Genomic DNA, 18,538 nt, shown 5'->3' with positions numbered 1-18,538 from the left:
TGTAAAGCCCAAAAACTTAGACAAGTAGCAACTATTTAAACATGTTGAGCTTTTAAGTGATCAAATTCTGTCGTGTCTTCCTCCAGTACCCCCACCTACACATCGACTTTACCTAACTGTCAAAAAGGGGAAGTTACCTTTGAAATGATGTAACAGCAACTGCATCTTTTGTTCATGTTCCTTTTGCTGGAGGGTCAGTCTCCGGTCACACTGCAATTTTAGATGGTCCAATGCAGATTCTAATTCACGAACCATATTATCCCGTTCCAGAACTTTCATTTTCATTTCTTCATTATATAACTGTTGTTTCCGTTCAGCTTCTCGCAAATTCACCACCTAGCAAATACATATTTTGACCTGTTAAGTGTGTCTTAGATAAGCTAATATAATAATCTACTTTTCTTAGGCTACTTAAAGATCAATTTCCTTAATCTCCATAGTGTAAATGATTCCTGCCAGGTATTGGGTCCTTAGGCAAATGCTTTGCAACATATTTACAAAACAACCTAACAGCCTTTTGAATATGTTGGAATTCAGGCTAGGCACGGTGGCTCATGCCTGTAATCCCAGCACTTTGGGAGGCTGAGGTGGGAGTTTGAGACCACCTGACCAACATGGTAAAACCCTATCTCTACTAAAAAAAAATACAAAATTAGCTGGGTGTGGTGGTGCATGCCTGTAATCCCAGCTACTTGGGAGGCTGAAGCAGGAGAATGCCTTAAACCCGGGAGGCGGAGGTTGCAGTGGGGCCAAGGTCGCCCCATTGCACTCCAGCCTGGGTGACAAGAGCAAAACTCCATCTCGAAAAGAAAAAAAAAAAAAAAAAGAATTTGTTGGAATTCTGATTTGATGACACTTTCTATTACTTTTTTTTTTTTTTTTTTTTTTTGAGATGGAGTTCGCTCTATTGCCCAGGCTGGAGTGCAGTGGCGCGATCTCGGCTCACTGTAAGCTCCGCCTCCCAGGTTCACGCTATTCTCCTGCCTCAGTCTCCCAAGCAGCTGGGACTACAGGCGCTCACCACCACGCCCAGCTAATTTTTTGTATTTTTAGTAGAGATGGGGTTTCACCGTGTTAGCCAGGATAGTCTCAATCTCCTGGCCTTGTAATCCACCCGCCTCAGCCTCCCAAAGTGTTGGGATTACAGGCGTGAGCCACCGCGCCCGGCCAACCCTTTCATTTTTAATGTACTGTCGCTCTAATAATCACCCTTCCATAATTTCTTAAATGTAATCTATGTGGTTTACATTTAATAATTCTGTAACTTTATTTCTCTAGTCTAAGTGGATAGTGAGAGGGTAAAGATTCTTGAAACATCTAGACAATTCCAAGTTTAAACTCCAGAATGGATGTTATAAATAAGTGACAGTTTGGGTGTTTTGTTGTTGTTGTTGTTAAGATGGAGTCTCACTCTGTCACCTCAGGTTGGAGTGCAGTGGTGTAATCATAGTTCACTGCAGCTTCCAACTCCTGAGATCAAGTGATCCTCCCACCTCAGCCTCCCACATAGCTGGGAGCACAGGTACATGCCATCATGCCTGGCTAATTTTTTAAAAAAATTTTTTCATAGAGACAGGGTCTCACTATGTTGCCCAAGCTAGTCTTGAATTCCTGGCCTCAAGTGATCCTCCTGCCTCGGTGTCCCAAAGCACTGGGATCCTCCTACCTCAGTGTCCCAAAGCCACCACACCCAGCCATGTTATGCATTTTGTCTATTGGATTCTTCCCTGCTGATGTAAAGTAAAAATACTTCAGATAATGTCTACATCACAGAACTTGTTAATAATCTAATGACCTCTCCAGAAAAATAATCATTAATACAGGGGTTCCCAGGATCAGAAAATCCACTGACCTTAGTCAGGTTGCCTTGCTTTAAGAGTAGCACAAGGGCCAGGTGGGGTGGCTCACACCTGTAATCCCAGCACTTTGGGAGGCCGAGGCAGGAGGGTCACGAGGTCAGGAGTTTGAGACCAGCCTGGCCAACATGGTGAAACCCCATCTCTACTAAAAATACAAACGTTAGCTGGGCATGGTAGCATATGCCTGTAATCCTAGCTACTCAGGAGGCTGAGGCAGGAGAATTGCTTGAACCCAGAGGGCGGAGGTTGCAGTGAGCCGAGATCACACCAGCCTGGACAACAGAGTGAGACTCCGTCTCAGGGGAAAAAAAAAAAGAGCAGCATAAAGAGTTATCTATATCAAAGGACTCCACCATCTTTCTACCCTCCAAACATGCAATAATAGGATGCACTCTCATCAATAACAGTAACAGCAGCTTACTACTGATGATGATTATCCAAGAGGAGGCTGTGCATAACATTTGTCATTTTTCTTCCTTATTTTACAGAATTATAATTTTATTTAATTTTTTTGAGACAGGCTGTTGCTCTGTTGCCCCAGGCTGAAGTGCAGTAATGATCATAGCTCACTACAAACTCAAATTCCTGGGCTCATGTGATCCTCCTGCCTCAGCCTCCCAACTATCTAGGACTACAAGTGTATGCTACCACACCCGGCTAATTCTGGTATTTTTTGTAGAGACAGGATCTCAAATTCTGGGCTCAAATGATTCTCTTGACTCAGCCTCCCAAAGTGCTGGGATTACAGGCATGAGCCACTGCGCCCGGCCTTAGGACTTAATTTTAAAATATCAGTGTTTCATTTTTCATTAATTGTCAGATATTCCCATAAATTGAATGTACTTTTCAGAGAAAGGGTTATCTCATTGTTTAACACTTCATAATATATATCTTAAGTGGAAAAGACATTAGAGAAAAGATGGATATAGTTCTCAATGCTGTGAAACATCTCTGGATTAGAAAATGGTTTAATCTGTAAAAAATACAACATTTTAATTGATTTAGGTACATTCAGGTTAATAAAATCTATTATTATCTTTGCCACTGATACACCACTTCATCTTCATTTCAACTAATACATGACGAGAAAGTACAGATTCCTCTACCCTATAGCAATGAAGGAAAGGGAATCAAAACTTGGAGGGCCTTTGATTTTTCATGAGTGCCAGGTAGCAACATCCAAATCTAGAAATCATCCAAGAAATAATGAGCAAGGAATATAACTTAAATTCTTTGGTTTTAAAAACTTTCAAAAAGGACTTCTTTTGAAAGACCCTCTAACTTTAAGAACCTCACAAAGTTAGGCCTACATATTTGGATAATCACAAAGCTTTCAGATGACAACATTTAGTTCTATAAAGAGAAATCATGCTTAAATTTGTAGTTACACCATCAAATTTTTTAGTCTTTCAATTTCTTTAAAAATTCAAAATAAATGTAGGATGTAAGCATCTTGACCCATCTTTATAAGAAAAATATTCTGACCCTCAAAAACAAACCTTATTGAAATATCTGAAAAGAATAGCTCTAATCTCAACAGGACTCAGGCAAGCTATTTGTTCCAAGACATTTGCTTCACTATGAGAGAGGTTATGGAATGATGCTCTAAGTGAGTTCCGGCGACGCTGGATACTTTCATTCTTATATTCAATTGCAGCTTCCAAAGCTTCAATCCCTTCTTCAAGTTGGAAAAGAACATGTTCTTCCTAGATATAACAGAAATCACTCATTTTAAATGAAATAGTTTAACTTTGATGTCATATACTCAGATCCTACTAAACTATTTGAGTCTAATGGACATTACCACTCTTTTACTAGATTTTAAGAAAATGTTTTTTGAGTGCTTGCTATACCATATATACACACATGTATACACACACACACACACACACACACACACAACATATTAACATAATCGTTAAGCCCTCACAATAAACCTGATGGAATGAAATGGAAAAGACAGAAGTTTAGGTGAGTTCTGAAATGTTCCAAGGTCATACAACAAATGCTGATCATCTAATCCAAGGAATATACTTGAACAAAGCCTAAGCCCACAGGATTAGCAGTATTGTCATGTATCTCCTCCATAACCCCTAAAGTGCATATTATGTGTCAATATTTCCACTAGTGAGATCCAGAGATTTACTGTTGTCCCTTCAATGATCTATCAAAACAATATACTGCCTAGAGGGAATAACTTACTCTAAACATTTAGAATAAGTTAAGAACTAGTAATAAAAAAAAGCACAATATGGCATTAAAAAGTAGTGAGGATTTAAGTATCTGACATATTTCATAAGATTCCTATGAAATGTTATTAGAAGGAAAATGTAGGCGTTATAAAATAGGGCAGCATAGTATTTTTTCACATACCAGAGAAGATCGATGAATCCCTGTCGGAAAACCTACAAGTTTTTTTTTCTTTTTTTTTTTTTTTTGGACACAGGGTCTCACTATGTTGCCCAGGCTGAACTCAAACTCTTGGCTCAAGCGAACCTCCTACCTTGCCCTCCTGAGTAGCTGGGACTACAGGCACACGCTACCATGCCCAGCTCTTCCAGTTCTTTGAACTATCCAAATACATGTTATGTTGGTGATACAAATCTCTGGCAAGGAATTACCTCAGATTGGTGAGACTTGGATATATGTTTCCATATACCTATACCTATTGTGGAGGCCACCTCAATAAGTTCCTGTGGCAGACTGTCTTGTCCATCTGCACACCCTTATTGCCCAGCACAGTACTTATTATATAGTTTGAACTCAGTATCTGTTAAGAAAGAGGAGAAAAAATTTTTCATGTGTCCTTGGTTACAGGACCCATGTTATTTCTCTCCACTCCTCCCCCTAACACCCCAAAGGAAAATAATGTGAATATTTCTTTCTTTCTTTTTTTTTTTTTTTTCTTTCTGAGACAGGGTCGTGGTGGGATCTCAGCTCACTGCAACCTCCACCTCTTGGGTTTAAGGATTTAAGCAATTCTCCTGCCTCAGCCTCCCAAGTAGCTGGGATTATAAGTGCATGCCATCACGCCTAGCTAATTTTTGTATTTTTAGTTGAGAAGGGGTTTCGCCACATTGGCCAGGTTGGTCTTGGAACTCCTGACTTCAGGTGATCTGCCTGCCTCAGCCTCCCAACGTGATGGGATTATAGGTGTGAGCCACCATGCCTGGCCAAGAGTGTGAATATTTCTGATCTACCTAAAGAAAAATGCTCATCAGCCATTCTTTTTCTCTGTGCAATCACTAACCATATGGAATTTGATAGTTTGATCATTGCTTCATAAGGAATAAAATAATATTTACCTTTTCAAGAAAAAAAACCCTTAAATACTAAAATGTACTTAGGTGAACAAGTAAGAAGAGCCACAAATAAAAGTGAATTATCCAAAATAGAGTAAGTCCTTATCATCAATAGGTTCTTGGAAGCTGTGACTTTAAGAGAAACAATATATAATACAATAATTTTTTTTTCCTATTAACTTCATAACAAAAGCAACTATGTTGAAGGAAAACAATGTAATTTGAGGACCTGATGTACATGGTGTCTCTTAAAGTCACAATTTCCAAGAACCTATCCACAATGTTCAGTGAGGACTTTACTGTACTTGACTTTTGAATTCATACTGTGACTATATTTAATCAAAAACAAATGTGAAGAGTTTGCCTTTATACGTGGCTGAGGACAATTTCATATAAATTCAGTTTCTATGGTTTTGGATCTAAGTTAAGGAAGTACTGAGATAATATAAGGTAGTATGAATATAGAAACCCAAGGACAGCCCGCTCCAGTGAGGCTGCAGCATATCAATGTTTGTAGTTCCCTCTAACTCAGCAATAGGTATAGGTTGACAAGATACGTGGCAATGGGAAACTATCCTGGGATGAAAAATTTGTCACAATACAAACCACAGGTTATCAAGAGTTGACTGTTTTATGATTGAACACTGCTTTTCAACTTTAATGTGTACCGAGGAGCTCACTAGAATTCAGATTCTGATCCAGCAAGTCCAATTGGGGCCTAAGGATCTGCATTTCTAACAAGATCCCAGGTGATGCTGTTGCTGCTGGTCCAGAGCCCAAGTAAAATGAAACAAAAAACTAATGATAACTTTTAAGCAAGCACTGCATAGATTTCTCTATAAATTATATGTTCTCAGCAGGGTGCGGTGGCTCATGCCTGTAAACCCAGCACTTTGGGAGGCTGAGGCGGGTGGATCACTTGAGGTCAGGAGTTCGAGACCAGCCTGACCAACATAGCGAAACCTCGTCTCTACTAAAAATACACAAATTAGGCTGGGCGCAGTGGCTCACGCCTGTAATCCCAGCACTTTGGGAGGCCAAGGTGGGCGGATCACGAGGTCAGGAGATCGAGACCATCTTGGTCAACGTGATGAAACCCCATCTCTACTAAAATACAAAAAATTAGCCAGGCGTGATGGCACGTGCCTGTAATCCCAGCTACTTGGGAGATTGCAACAGGGGAATCGCTTGAACCAGGGAGGTGGAGGTTGCAATGAGCTGGGATCATGCCACTGCACTCTAGCCTGGTGACAGAGCAAGACTCTGTCTCGGAAAAAAAAAAAAAAAAAAAAAAAAAAATTAGCTGGGCATGGTGGCACAAGTCTGTAATCCCAGCTACTCGGGAGGCTGAGGCAGGAGAATTGCTTGAACCCAGGAGGCAGAGGCAGTGAGCCGAGATCGCACCACTACACTTCAGCCTGAGCAACAGAGACTCCATTTCCAAAAAAAAATTGTATGTTCTCATAAAATGCGAAATTGAAAGTTTAAAAGATTAAATAAAGATAATAGTTCTTATATTTTCCTCCCTACTTACTAAGCAACTACTCTGTATTATTAGAAACCTAAGGTTCAAGTATTCTTTAATTTTAGTTTCTGAATTTTACCAAAAAAAAAAAAAAAAGAGCACTGTGACTTGTCTGTAGTAAATTGTTGAGTAATCTTCTATTAGTGTAATGATCTAAAATCTATCAATTTCCATAAAGTAATAAAATTAGGAAAAATATTTTAATTTACTGTAGAAAGAGAAAATAATCCTAAACAAGTTTAAAGACATTAAGATAGCAAGCCATTCCAACTAGATTTTATTGATACCTTGTGTCACATCAGAATCTCATGCTCTTGATCATCTGCTAGTGACAGATCTATTTGGGAATATTAACCTTGGCTTTAAAATTGTGGTAAGAGCAGAGCCTCACTTGAGAGCTACACTAAGAAGAACCAACCATGTGGAAGAAAGGTACATAGAAGCTCATGTGACTAATTAGAACTCTACCAGTTGTAGGAGGCTTATCCTTCCCTCAAACCCCAGTCCAGAATAGCTGCAAAATAGGTATCATGCATCATACTATATTTTCACCACAAATCTGTAAATGCTTTTTGTTACAGGATCCCACATGAAATAGAAACCTAAATATTTCTTGATATTAATGGAACTCTACCCTACTGCAAACATAATTTGTTAATTCTCATCTCTGTGCCTTATTCAAAGATGTTCTATCTAAAACGGACTTCTCATATCTGCCACTGCATATCATGTTTTTCATAATCTAGCTCAAGATTCTGATCTACTGAGGCTGCCTTGATGAATCTTCCCCCAAATGATCACTTCATTGCTTTGAATAAATAATGTACGAGGTATAGCTGTAAATACATTATCCACAACTTGATTTTCAATGTCCTTCAGAGTTTAGAGTTTTCTTATATTTTTACCTGTTTTCCCAAATAGAATATTAATTTCTCAAGGGAAACATAATACTTTTTTTTTTTTTTTTTTTTTTTTTTTGGCTTCTTCTATAGAGCTTAGTTATAGTCACAGGCAGGCAGAATTCCTTAAATATTTGAATTCTGCTGTATCTTAGGCTCTCATGTCTTCAAATCTATAAGCCTTGGACTCCAATTTAACACCTTGGGAGGACAACCTGGCTCTCTGTTCCTCTGCACATTTACCCAGCTTAAATTATAAAACAGGGCAATAGAAGTCTATAATGTTCCTTTCAACTGCCACTTAGCCCCCAGTCAAGGATTAATTTGTAAATCAATCCTTTCATCAGTTCTCAATGAGCAACAATCTAACGTTATCCTTGCTCCTATTTCTCTAACGTTATCCTTGCTCCTATTTCTTAACTAGTCCCCTTAACTTCCTGTCACTTGCTCCAAACTAAAACACTACAAGATTCACCAATGTGTGTGATTCTCAGCTATTTACCTTCTCTGAGCAACTTTCCCTTGCTTTGGTAATGATAAGACACCAACAATAAATACCTGGGGAGGCAGTTCCGATTCAAAAATTCATCTTTCTCTGATGAAGTAAGGTACAGGTACCACTGCCAACTGACTGAAAATTTTGAAAAAAGACAAAGTCTGGGGCAATTTGACAGCCTGTAAATGAATCATCTTCTACATAGTTTTAAAAAACTAGAACTAAAACTATAGTTTTAAAAAACTGTAACTGTAACTAAAAGGTCTTTTACTGGGATTGGAATTTTATGCATCTATTTGGCTGGACATAATATGGACACTGGGCCTTCTCAACCAAGGTTTCATGGAAAGAATTAACCCCTAATTCCTTAGGCATCTGTTGTATGTAATAAATTACCTAGTATCATTCATGAAATATGTATAGAGAAAAGTCAGGTGCCCTCCAAAAGAGTCCCTCAAATCATTTTCTATGTTCTGTGATTTCAGACGAGAAACCCCAGCCGAGGAAGCAAATATACTCAAGGAAAGTAATAGTTTCCAAATGCCTGGCAGTGCCAGGAAGGGGCCATGTCCATGGACCACTATGTAAGGATATCTCAGTCTCTAGTCAAGCATGGTTTATGGTGCCAAATAAGTGCCAGGTGAATTCACTACATCTGACAAAATCTCAAAACCAAGTTTAACGGATAATATTTATGATTATGTGAAAAAGACTGAGGAAATCACTCCAGTGATCCATCATACAGCACCTCCAGTTCCAAAGAATACTGACTTACTTCAGGTGATAACACTCTGCCATTTTTAAGTTTTTCATCCACACTGTTTCTTCGTTTCTGGAGCTGATCCTTTTCTTTCTGGAGGACTTCAACTTGTTCTGAAATCTTTATTTTCTCCTCAGCTGTGCTGGTCTGGAGCTGCACATTCTTTTCAGACAACTCTTGTTCCAATAAGTTCAGGCGAGTTGATATTTTCAAACTATCTGTGTTTAAGGCCTAAAAGATACAACCCACCAGACACCAAAAACAGTTACTAGAAATCTAGACTGCATAAAAATTAGGAAAAACATAGAGAAAATTGCTAAATGAATATATTTTTAGGTTTTACATTATTGAGGGAGGGGGTATTCATTTTCTTTTTTTTTGTTTTTGAGATGGAGTTTTGCTCTTGTTCCCCAGGGTAGAGTGCAATGGTGCGACCTCAGCTGACTGCAATCTCCGCTTCCCAGGTTCAAGCGATTCTCCTGCTTCAGCCTCCCGAGTTGCTGGGATTACAGGCGCTTGCCACCTCGCACAGTTAATTTTTTGTATTTTCAGTAGAGACAGGGTTTTACCATGTTGGCCAGGCTGGTCTTGAACTCCTGACCTCAGGTAATCCACCCGCCTCAGCCCCCAAAGTTCTGAGACTACAGACGTGAGACACCGCGCCCACCCGGGGTGTTCATTTTCTAAAATCTTAAGTTGAATGCCTTTTTTAAAAAAACGTTTATTTAGCCAATTTTCCCTGTACCATTTATTAAATAGGGAATCCTTTCCCCATTTCTTGTTTCTCTCAGGTTTGTCAAGATCAGATGGCTGTAGATGTGTGGTATTATTTCTGAGGACTCTGTTCCGTTCCATTGGTCTATATCTCTGTTTTGGTACTAGTACCATGCTGTTTTGGTTACTGTAGCCTTGTAGTATAGTTTGAAGTCAGGTAGCGTGATGCCTCCAGCTTTGTTCTTTTGACTTAGGATTGTCTTGGAGATGCGGGCTCTTTTTTGGTTCCATATGAACTTTAAAGCAGTTTTTTCCAATTCTCTGAAGAAACTCATTGGTAGCTTGATGGGGATGGCATTGAATCTATAAATAACCTTGGGCAGTATGGCCATTTTCACGATATTGATGCTTCCTATCCATGAGCATGGTATGTTCTTCCATTTGTTTGTGTCCTCTTTGATTTCACTGAGCAGTGGTTTGTAGTTCTCCTTGAAGAGGTCCTTTACATCCCTTGTAAGTTGGATTCCTAGGTATTTTATTCTCTTTGACGCAACTGTGAATGGAAGTTCATTCATGATTTGGCTCTCTGTTTGTCTGTTACTGGTGTATAAGCATGCTTGTGATTTTTGCACATTAATTTTGTATCCTGAGACTTTGCTGAAGTTGCTTATCAGCCTAAGGAGATTTTGGGCTGAGACAATGGGGTTTTCTAAATATACAATCATGTCATCTGCAAAGAGGGACAATTTGACTTCTTCTTTTCCTAACTGAATACCCTTGATTTCTTTCTCTTGCCTGATTGCCCTAGCCAGAACTTCCAACACTATGTTGAATACGAGTGGTGAGAGAGGACATCCCTGTCTTGTGCCAGTTTTCAAAGGGAATTTTTCCAGTTTTTGCCCATTCAGTATGATATTGGCTGTGGGTTTGTCATAAATAGCTCTTATTATTTTGAGGTACGTTCCATCAATACCGAATTTATTGAGCATTTTTAGCATGAAGGGCTGTTGAATTTTGTCAAAAGCCTTTTCTGCATCTATTGATATAATCATATGGTTCTTGTCTTTGGTTCTGTTTATATGCTAGATTATGTTTATTGATTTGCGAATGTTGAACCAGCCTTGCATCCCAGGGATGAAGCCCACTTGATCATGGTGGGCTTGATCATAAGCTTTTTGTAGAAAGCTGAAACTGGATCCTTTCCTTACTCCTTATACGAAAATTAATTCAAGATGGATTAGAGACTTAAATGTTAGACCTAATACCATAAAAATCCTAGAAGAAAACCTAGGTAGTACCATTCAGGACATAGGCATGGGCAAAGACTTCATGTCTAAAACACCAAAAGCAACGGCAACAAAAGCCAAAATTGACAAATGGGATCTCATTAAACTAAAGAGCTTCTGCATAGCAAAAGAAACTACCATCAGAGTGAACAGGCGACCTACAGAATGGGAGAAAATTTTTGCAATCTACTCATCTGACAAAGGGCTAATATCCAGAACCTACAAAGAACTCAAACAAATTTACAAGAAAAAAACAAACAACCCCATCAAAAAGTGGACAAAGGATATGAACAGACATTTCTCAAAAGAAGACATTCATACAGCCAACACACATGAAAAAATGCTCATCATCACTGGCCATCAGAGAAATGCAAATCAAAACCACAATGAGATACCATCTCACACCAGTTAGAATGGCGATCATTAAAAAGTCAGGAAACAACAGGTGCTGGAGAGGATGTGGAGAAATAGGAACACTTTTACACTGTTGGTGGGATTGTAAACTAGTTCAACCATTATGGAAAACAGTATGGCGATTCCTCAAGGATCTAGAACTAGATGTACCATATGACCCAGCCATCCCATTACTGGGTATATACCCAAAGGATTATAAATCATGCTGCTATAAAGACACATGCACACGTATGTTTATTGCGGCACTATTCACAATAGCAAAGACTTGGAATCAACCCAAATGTCCATCAGTGACAGATTGGATTAAGAAAATGTGGCACATATACACCATGGAATACTATGCAGCCATAAAAAAGGATGAGCTTGTGTCCTTTGTAGGGACATGGATGCAGCTGGAAACCATCATTCTTAGCAAACTATCACAAGAACAGAAAACCAAACACCGCATGTTCTCACTCATAGGTGGGAACTGAACAATGAGATCACTTGGACTCGGGAAGGGGAACATCACACACCAGGGCCTATCATGGGGAGGGGGGAGGGGGGAGGGATTGCATTGGGAGTTATACCTGATGTAAATGACGAGTTGATGGGTGCTGACGAGTTGATGGGTGCAGCACATACATGGCACAAGTATACATATGTAACAAACCTGCACGTTATGCACATGTACCCTAGAACTTAAAGTATAATAATAATAAATAAATAAATAATAATTAATTAATTAAAAAGGAAGGCAGAAGGAAGAGGCACTCAAAGGACGGAAAAGAGAAAGAAAATTTCTAGGCTATTTGGATAGTTTAGTTAAGATATAATGAAACCTTGCGCCAACCTGGAGAGAAGATCAGCCAATATAAAGTTAAGCCTCCCTTAGCTTTACCTTACATTCCTGTCATCCCAATGTCACCTGGGTCTGGTCCCTATTATTCATAACAATTTGCATTGCTGTGTTCCCTGGAATTTGCAAACTGTTCCTTTATTACGACAATGCTCTTTTCTCTTCCTCCATCTCCCTTTCTCAGTTATAGTACTTTGGGCTAGACAGGCTCATCCTAAACAAAGGATTACTCCACTGAGTAAAGGAATGCTGAGCCAAATTTGGGGCCCTGTCTCCAATCTCTCAGCAGCCTTCCTAATAAACCCTGCATCAAAATTCAAAAAAAAAAAAAAAAAAAAAAAAAAACCTTTATTTAAACTCTGAGTTTACTACCAAGAATTGCCTTGACTAGGTTTTCAGAGGCAGTATTTTTCTTTTTTCTTATTTTCTAAACTGAACTTTTCTTTCTTGGCTCACATTCTACATTGTAGAATTATGTACTAGGGGTTGAGCTTTGGTGTGTTTAAACATATGATTGGTTGGCTTAAACATATAATTTGTTTTTACTCTTAATTCATTATGATGAGAAAATATGGCCAGATTTATGGAGATGTTCATTATGGTCAAATTTCAGGTAATTTGTAAAATATTTTTCACAGTAATTATCTGCATATACTACCATAAGGTTTATTATATAGACACATACTATCATAAGGTTTATAATTTTAAAAAAGCATTCCCCTCCCCCAAGCTTTTAATTGAATCCTACTCCCAGACAGCCACCTTCAACCTTTTCAGTTGGTTCTTCTGGTGTTTATGTCTATGTTTCTGAATGACATTATCAATTTTAGACATTATCTATTGACTGTGTATTATGGGAGATGAGGATTTAGCACTCTTATAGCTACTCTACTTCCCAATCTCCTCCATTCTCCCAATATAAGTTACATTACAGTTTTTAGTTCAATCAATATTCATTTTCATTATTATAACTTTGTTATTCATAGGTGATCTAGTGTGAAATGATCATGCTTCTGTGTTGATACAACTTTTTATTGCACCTTATAGCTAATTCTTCTCCAAAAGAACTATAAAATTCCTCAACACTTTTTCATTTGATCAAACTTATCAGGAAATCTTTTCAATCCGTTCTTTTCTGGAAACATTTTGCCTGGAGCGTCCATCCTGCTCCACACTGGACCAGTTGTCCTGGGTCTTCCCTTTGGTATTTCCTGAGAATTTCCATGTTGCAGCACATTTTCAGAATCCCGAGTCTTCCTTTTTCAGAGTTTATGCCATTATTTTTGTGGAGCACATTCTCTAGTAGTTTCCTTGGACAGGCTTAATGGGAGATTTTTGTTTTTGTTTTTTTTACCTGAAAATGCTTATTATAGCTTCACATTTGATTGACAGTTTGGCTAAGAAGAAAATTATTTATTAGACTTAATTTTCCTCATGAGTTTAAAGATTGCTTCAGATCTTAAACTTGTCATGAGGAAAGCTGAGAAGTTCAATGCCATTCTGATTCTTGCAATTTATAAGTAGTCTTTTTTGTCTAGATGCTTTCAGGACCTTCTTTTTTCCTCAGTGTATCCAAACCTTCACAATGCTATGTTTTGGGTACTCATTTTGCTGGGCCCTTGATGGGCTATTTCAGTCTAGAGTCTCATATTACTGGTGTTGAGAAAAAAAAATTTTTTTTTTTTTTTTTGAGACGGAGTCTCGCTCTGTCACCCAGGCTAGAGTGCAGTGGCGTGATCTCAGCTTACTGCAAGCTCCGCCTCCCAGATTCACGCCAATCTCCTGCCTCAGCCTCCCAAGTAGCTGGGACTACAGGCGCCTGCCACCACGCCTGGCTAATTTTTTTGTATTTTTAGTAGAGACAGGGTTTCACCGTGTTAGCCAGGATGGTCTCCATCTCCTGACCTCGTGATCTGCCCACCTCGGCCTCCCAAAGTGCTGGGATTACAGGCGTGAGCCACCGTGCCTGGCCAAGAAAATTTTTTATATGATGTCTTTGATAATCTCTTCTGTTTTCTCTGTTGTATCTTTCTGGAATTCCCATTACTTGGATCTTGGGCTTCCTGGATTTATCTGCCAATTAAATTTTTTTCTCTCCTACTTTCTATTATATTTTTACTTACTTTTGGGGATATTTCCTCAACTTTATCCTCTGACCCTATTTTTTGAGATGGAGTTTTGCTCTTGTTGCCCAGACTGAAGTGCAATGGCACCGTCTTGGCTCATTACAACCTCTGCCTCTCAGGTTCAAGCGATTCTTCTGCCTCACCTCCCAAGTACCTGGGATTACAGGTGCCCACAACCACGCCTGGCTAATTTTTGTATTTTTAGAAGAGACAGGGTTTCACCATGTTGGTCAGGCTGGTGTCGAACTCCTGACCTCCAGTGATCCACCCACCTTGGCCTCCCAAAGTGCTGGGATTACAGCCATGAGCCACCGCACCCTGCCTATCCTCCAACGCTTTTAATTTCCAAGAGTTCATGTTTTTAATAACTTGTAGTTCTTTATAGTCATCTTTTACCACACTGAGGATATTAAGATTTCTGTGAAGTTTTTTCCGCTTCTTGCTCTATCTCTAATGTCTGTGAGTTTATTTTTTCCTTTTGTTTTGTTTTCTGTCTTTAATAGTGGCATTCCTGAAATGTCCATCATATTTCAGATTCAGGTATCAAAAAGCTGCTAAGATTTGTGGTGATAGCATACATGTGGGCCACTTAGTTGGCAGCTTCCAAATTTAAGTGTTTTTATATCTTTTTAGATGTTTCAGAAAATATGTTAATCTCCTGCTAGGAAGTATAAATCTGGGCCAGCATTCTTGGATCCAAGTAGAGATTAGGAAATAGATGTTTCACAATTCATATGCAGACTTGCATTCATTCCCTATTTGGAGTTTTTTGACTTATCACAACCTTTGCAGTGCCTGGTTCAATCTTCGGAAAATAAATTGGTCCCAGAGTGAGAAAAAATAGTTTCATGACTATGCCCTGTTTTCATCTTTATGCTACTCTTGCCTTCTGAAAATCTTGGTCCCTTCATTTCTGAATCTTTTTGATGTTCTATGTGAATTTTATCTCTCTAAAGCTGTTATTTTTTTTTAAAAGGAAAACATCTAAAGCATTCCTAAAATGCCCATCACATTTCAGAGTCAGATATTAAAAAGCTGATAAGATGTATAGTGACAGCATATATGTAGGATCTTGGCCTGGTTCTCATTTGTGTCCCTCTAGGTACTTGGACTGCAGCATCTTCTGTTCTGCTAAGTTAATAAGCTCTCATCTATTTGCTTTTCCATCTTTTCTTTTTTTGGTAATCTTTTGTCCTCTGTTATCTCCTCTACTGTCTTTTCCTTTTTATGGCTTTTCAAAAAACATAATAGCTTTAATGAGATATAATCTACATACCATACAATTCACCAATGTAAAGTATATAATTCAAATCTGGGCATGGTGGCTCACGCCTGTAATCCCAGCACTTTGGGAGGCCAAGACTGGCTGATCACAAGGTCAGGAGTTTGAGACCAACCTGACCAACATGGTGAAACCCCTCTCTACTAAAAATACAAAAATTAGCTGGGCCTGGTGGCACGCGTCTGTAATCCCAGCTACTTAGGAGGCTGAGGCAGAAGAATCTCTTGAACCGGGAGGCAGAGGTTGCGGTGAGCAGAGATCGCGCCACTACACTCTAACCTGGGCGACAGAGCGAGACTCCATCTCGAAAAATAAAAAATAACAATAAAGTATATAATTCAATGGTTTTTTGTATATTCACAGTTATATAACCATCACCACAATCAATTTTACATTTTCATCACCCCCCCAAAAAAAGAAACCCCACACCTATTAGTAGGCATTCTATTTCCTCCCCAGTCCCCCACCAACCCTAGGTAACCACTATTCTACTTTTTTGTCTCTGGACAGAAATGGAATTGCCTATTCTAGAGACTTGATATAAATGGTATTATACAAAGGTGGTCTTTTGTGACTAGTTTCTTTCACCTAACATAGGTTTTCAAGGTTCATCCATGTTGCAGCATATATCAGTACTTCATTCCCTTCTATTATCAAATAATATGCTATTGTATAGATAATCAGTTTATCCATTCATCACTTGATGAACATTTGTGTTGTTTTCAGTTTTTAGCTATTATGAATAATGTTACCATAAATGTTCATGTTCAAGTTTTTGTGTGGAAACATGCTTTCATTTCTCATGGAGACATACATATAGAAATAGATCTATCTATCCATCCATCCCTAGGAGTGAGATTACTGGGTCACATAGTATCTCTAAGTTTAGCCTTCTGAGGAACTACAAGATGATTATCCAAAGCAACTGCACCATTTTCCAATTTCACAGCAGTGTATGAAGGTCCCAATTTCTCCACCTCCTTCCCCACATTTCTTATTATCTGTTTTTCTGATTATAGTCATCCCAGTGGGGAGTGTAGAGTGGTTTACAACCAGAATCAAATAGTGTATTAAACAGAATACCTGACTAGATCTCAATTTCTTATTTTCCAGGTGACTCTTCTCCTGTAATAGAGCCTCCTTCTTAGAAACTATGGCCTCCCGTTTCTTTAAGTCTTCTTCCAGCTCCTCTAATTCTTGGCGTTGGTTCAGAACTTTCTCTACTTCTTCATCTAACCATTTCTTTTGCTCATCCAATTTCTACATTAAAATTCAAAAAAAAGTTACTTGTTTTTCCTTCTGCCATAAAAATTACATGGTAACAATATAATTTCAGATTGGCTGAAATCTCTTAAATGAACATTCAAAAACTATCACTCAGAGTAACTCAGGTTCCCATCTGAAATCCTAAAGACATCAGTGGTTCTAATCAAGATGTAGCTATGTTGTTTTATAAAGAATTAAAATTTACTCCCCAGATATGTTAAACAGTCTAGGATTTTTTAGCCTGACAAATAAGGGACTGATAATTTTCTATGCCTATATTAAGAACATGCTGGAGTCTTTTACTCTGTTGTAGTGGTGCATATTTCCCTCACAGCACTTACACTGGTGGTTGCTCTACTTATCTGTCTCCCCAACTTGAGCTCCTTAATTGACTGCAGGGGCTGTAGTTTTTAACTGTCTATCCACATGGCTGGCATATTGCCTGGGCCACAGTAGGCATTCAGTAAAATGTTAAATGAATGAGTGAATCAATGCCTGATTCAGTCAATCAATGAAGTGAATAAATGAATACACACAGTGGGAGATACAGATGATGGAGTTTGGAAGGAAACCCAATTTGCATTGTAGCTTGTCAACCTCAAATAATTATTTAAAAAAAAAGAAAAAACAAAAATAAAAAATTGCTGAAAAGATCTCCAAAACAAACATCTGAGTACTCTCTTGAATTAAGGATACCCAGAAACAAATACAAACATAAATATAGATGGAATATGACTGTTTAAAAGGAACTCTACCAAGTGGACACGGTAATGAAGCACTGCCACCAAAACAATAAATAAATAGGAAAAGAAATCAATATAGTATTATTTCCTAGTCCTTCATGAACCTTCTAGAAACAGTTTCTAGAAATCTATAATACAATGAGACAGTGAATATGTATTAAAAAAAGAGAGCAAAATGGCCAAGGCAAAGAAGATGCATAGCTATTGAGTCTTCCAATAATACCAAGATATTAACAGTATGATCTTATAAGCACTATCATGTCCAGATAACACTGGAGCCTAAAATGTCATAGTAGCTCTACAATTATTAGGAACAGAAAGAGCAACTATAAAAATGTTAGTTTTGTCATATCCTTAAATAATCCAGTAGGAGATCCTAGGAAGTCTAGCAAGTAACTTAAATATATTCTACAAACATTTTTAAACTGTGAGTGGGGTTTGAAAGATGAATAAGAGATTCTTTTTAAGCTCCACTTAAAAGTAAAAAACCTAAAAAATTACGACTGGTGATGACATTTCTGGGTGGAATGGGTACACACCCATGTCAGAATGCACACATGTCACTATTAAATGTCACTAATAAAATGTAATATAAAATTTATGAAGAGAGAATAAATTTAAAGTAAGGTAGAGATAATTGCATCCTGGGTATTTTAAATACAGTATTTTTTTCTTACAGAAAATTTAAAATTTCAATTTCTTTGAACTTCAAAATTCGTTTGTGGATTATGACTTTCTTTTTAAAAGATGGCACTAAAATAATGGCTTTTTAATATATAGAGTACATATACAATCTGGCTTTCTTTGAATGTAGAGTTCTGATTTTTAGAAATATACTCGTCTTTGGCCGGGTGCAGTGGCTCACACCTGTAATCCCAGCACTTTGGGAGGCCAAGGCAGGCTGATCACAAGGTCAGGAGATGAAGACCATCCTGGCTAACACAGTGAAACCCCATCTATACTAAAAATACAAAAAATTAGCCGGACATGGTGGTGGGCGCCTGTAGTCCCCAGACTCAGGAGGCTGA

At 38.3% G+C, this 18,538-nt stretch overlaps 1 protein-coding gene across 6 annotated transcripts in view; it reads right to left on the bottom strand.

Moving 5' to 3' along the window:
* The window catches only part of KIF27 (kinesin family member 27), an 85,679-nt gene that overhangs the window by 11,639 nt on the left and 55,502 nt on the right, over window positions 1-18,538 (bottom strand). For all 6 annotated transcript variants that reach the window (XR_012094740.1, XM_037998559.2, XM_007969606.3 and 3 more), the window contains 4 exons: window positions 16,585-16,761; window positions 8,857-9,072; window positions 3,359-3,565; window positions 138-336 (listed from right to left, as the gene is read on the bottom strand). Coding sequence is in view for 5 of the 6 variants with exons in the window: in XM_037998559.2 (XP_037854487.1) it covers window positions 138-336; window positions 3,359-3,565; window positions 8,857-9,072; window positions 16,585-16,761 (799 nt within the window). In the remaining variant the exon portion in view is untranslated. The remainder of the gene's footprint in view (window positions 1-137; window positions 337-3,358; window positions 3,566-8,856; window positions 9,073-16,584; window positions 16,762-18,538) is intronic.

Source organism: Chlorocebus sabaeus, chromosome 12, assembly GCF_047675955.1.
Source record: "Chlorocebus sabaeus isolate Y175 chromosome 12, mChlSab1.0.hap1, whole genome shotgun sequence".
NCBI classification, from domain to species: domain Eukaryota; kingdom Metazoa; phylum Chordata; class Mammalia; order Primates; family Cercopithecidae; genus Chlorocebus; species Chlorocebus sabaeus.
The sequence above is the reverse complement of the archived record's forward strand: the minus strand, read 5'-3'. Positions and strand labels throughout refer to the sequence as shown.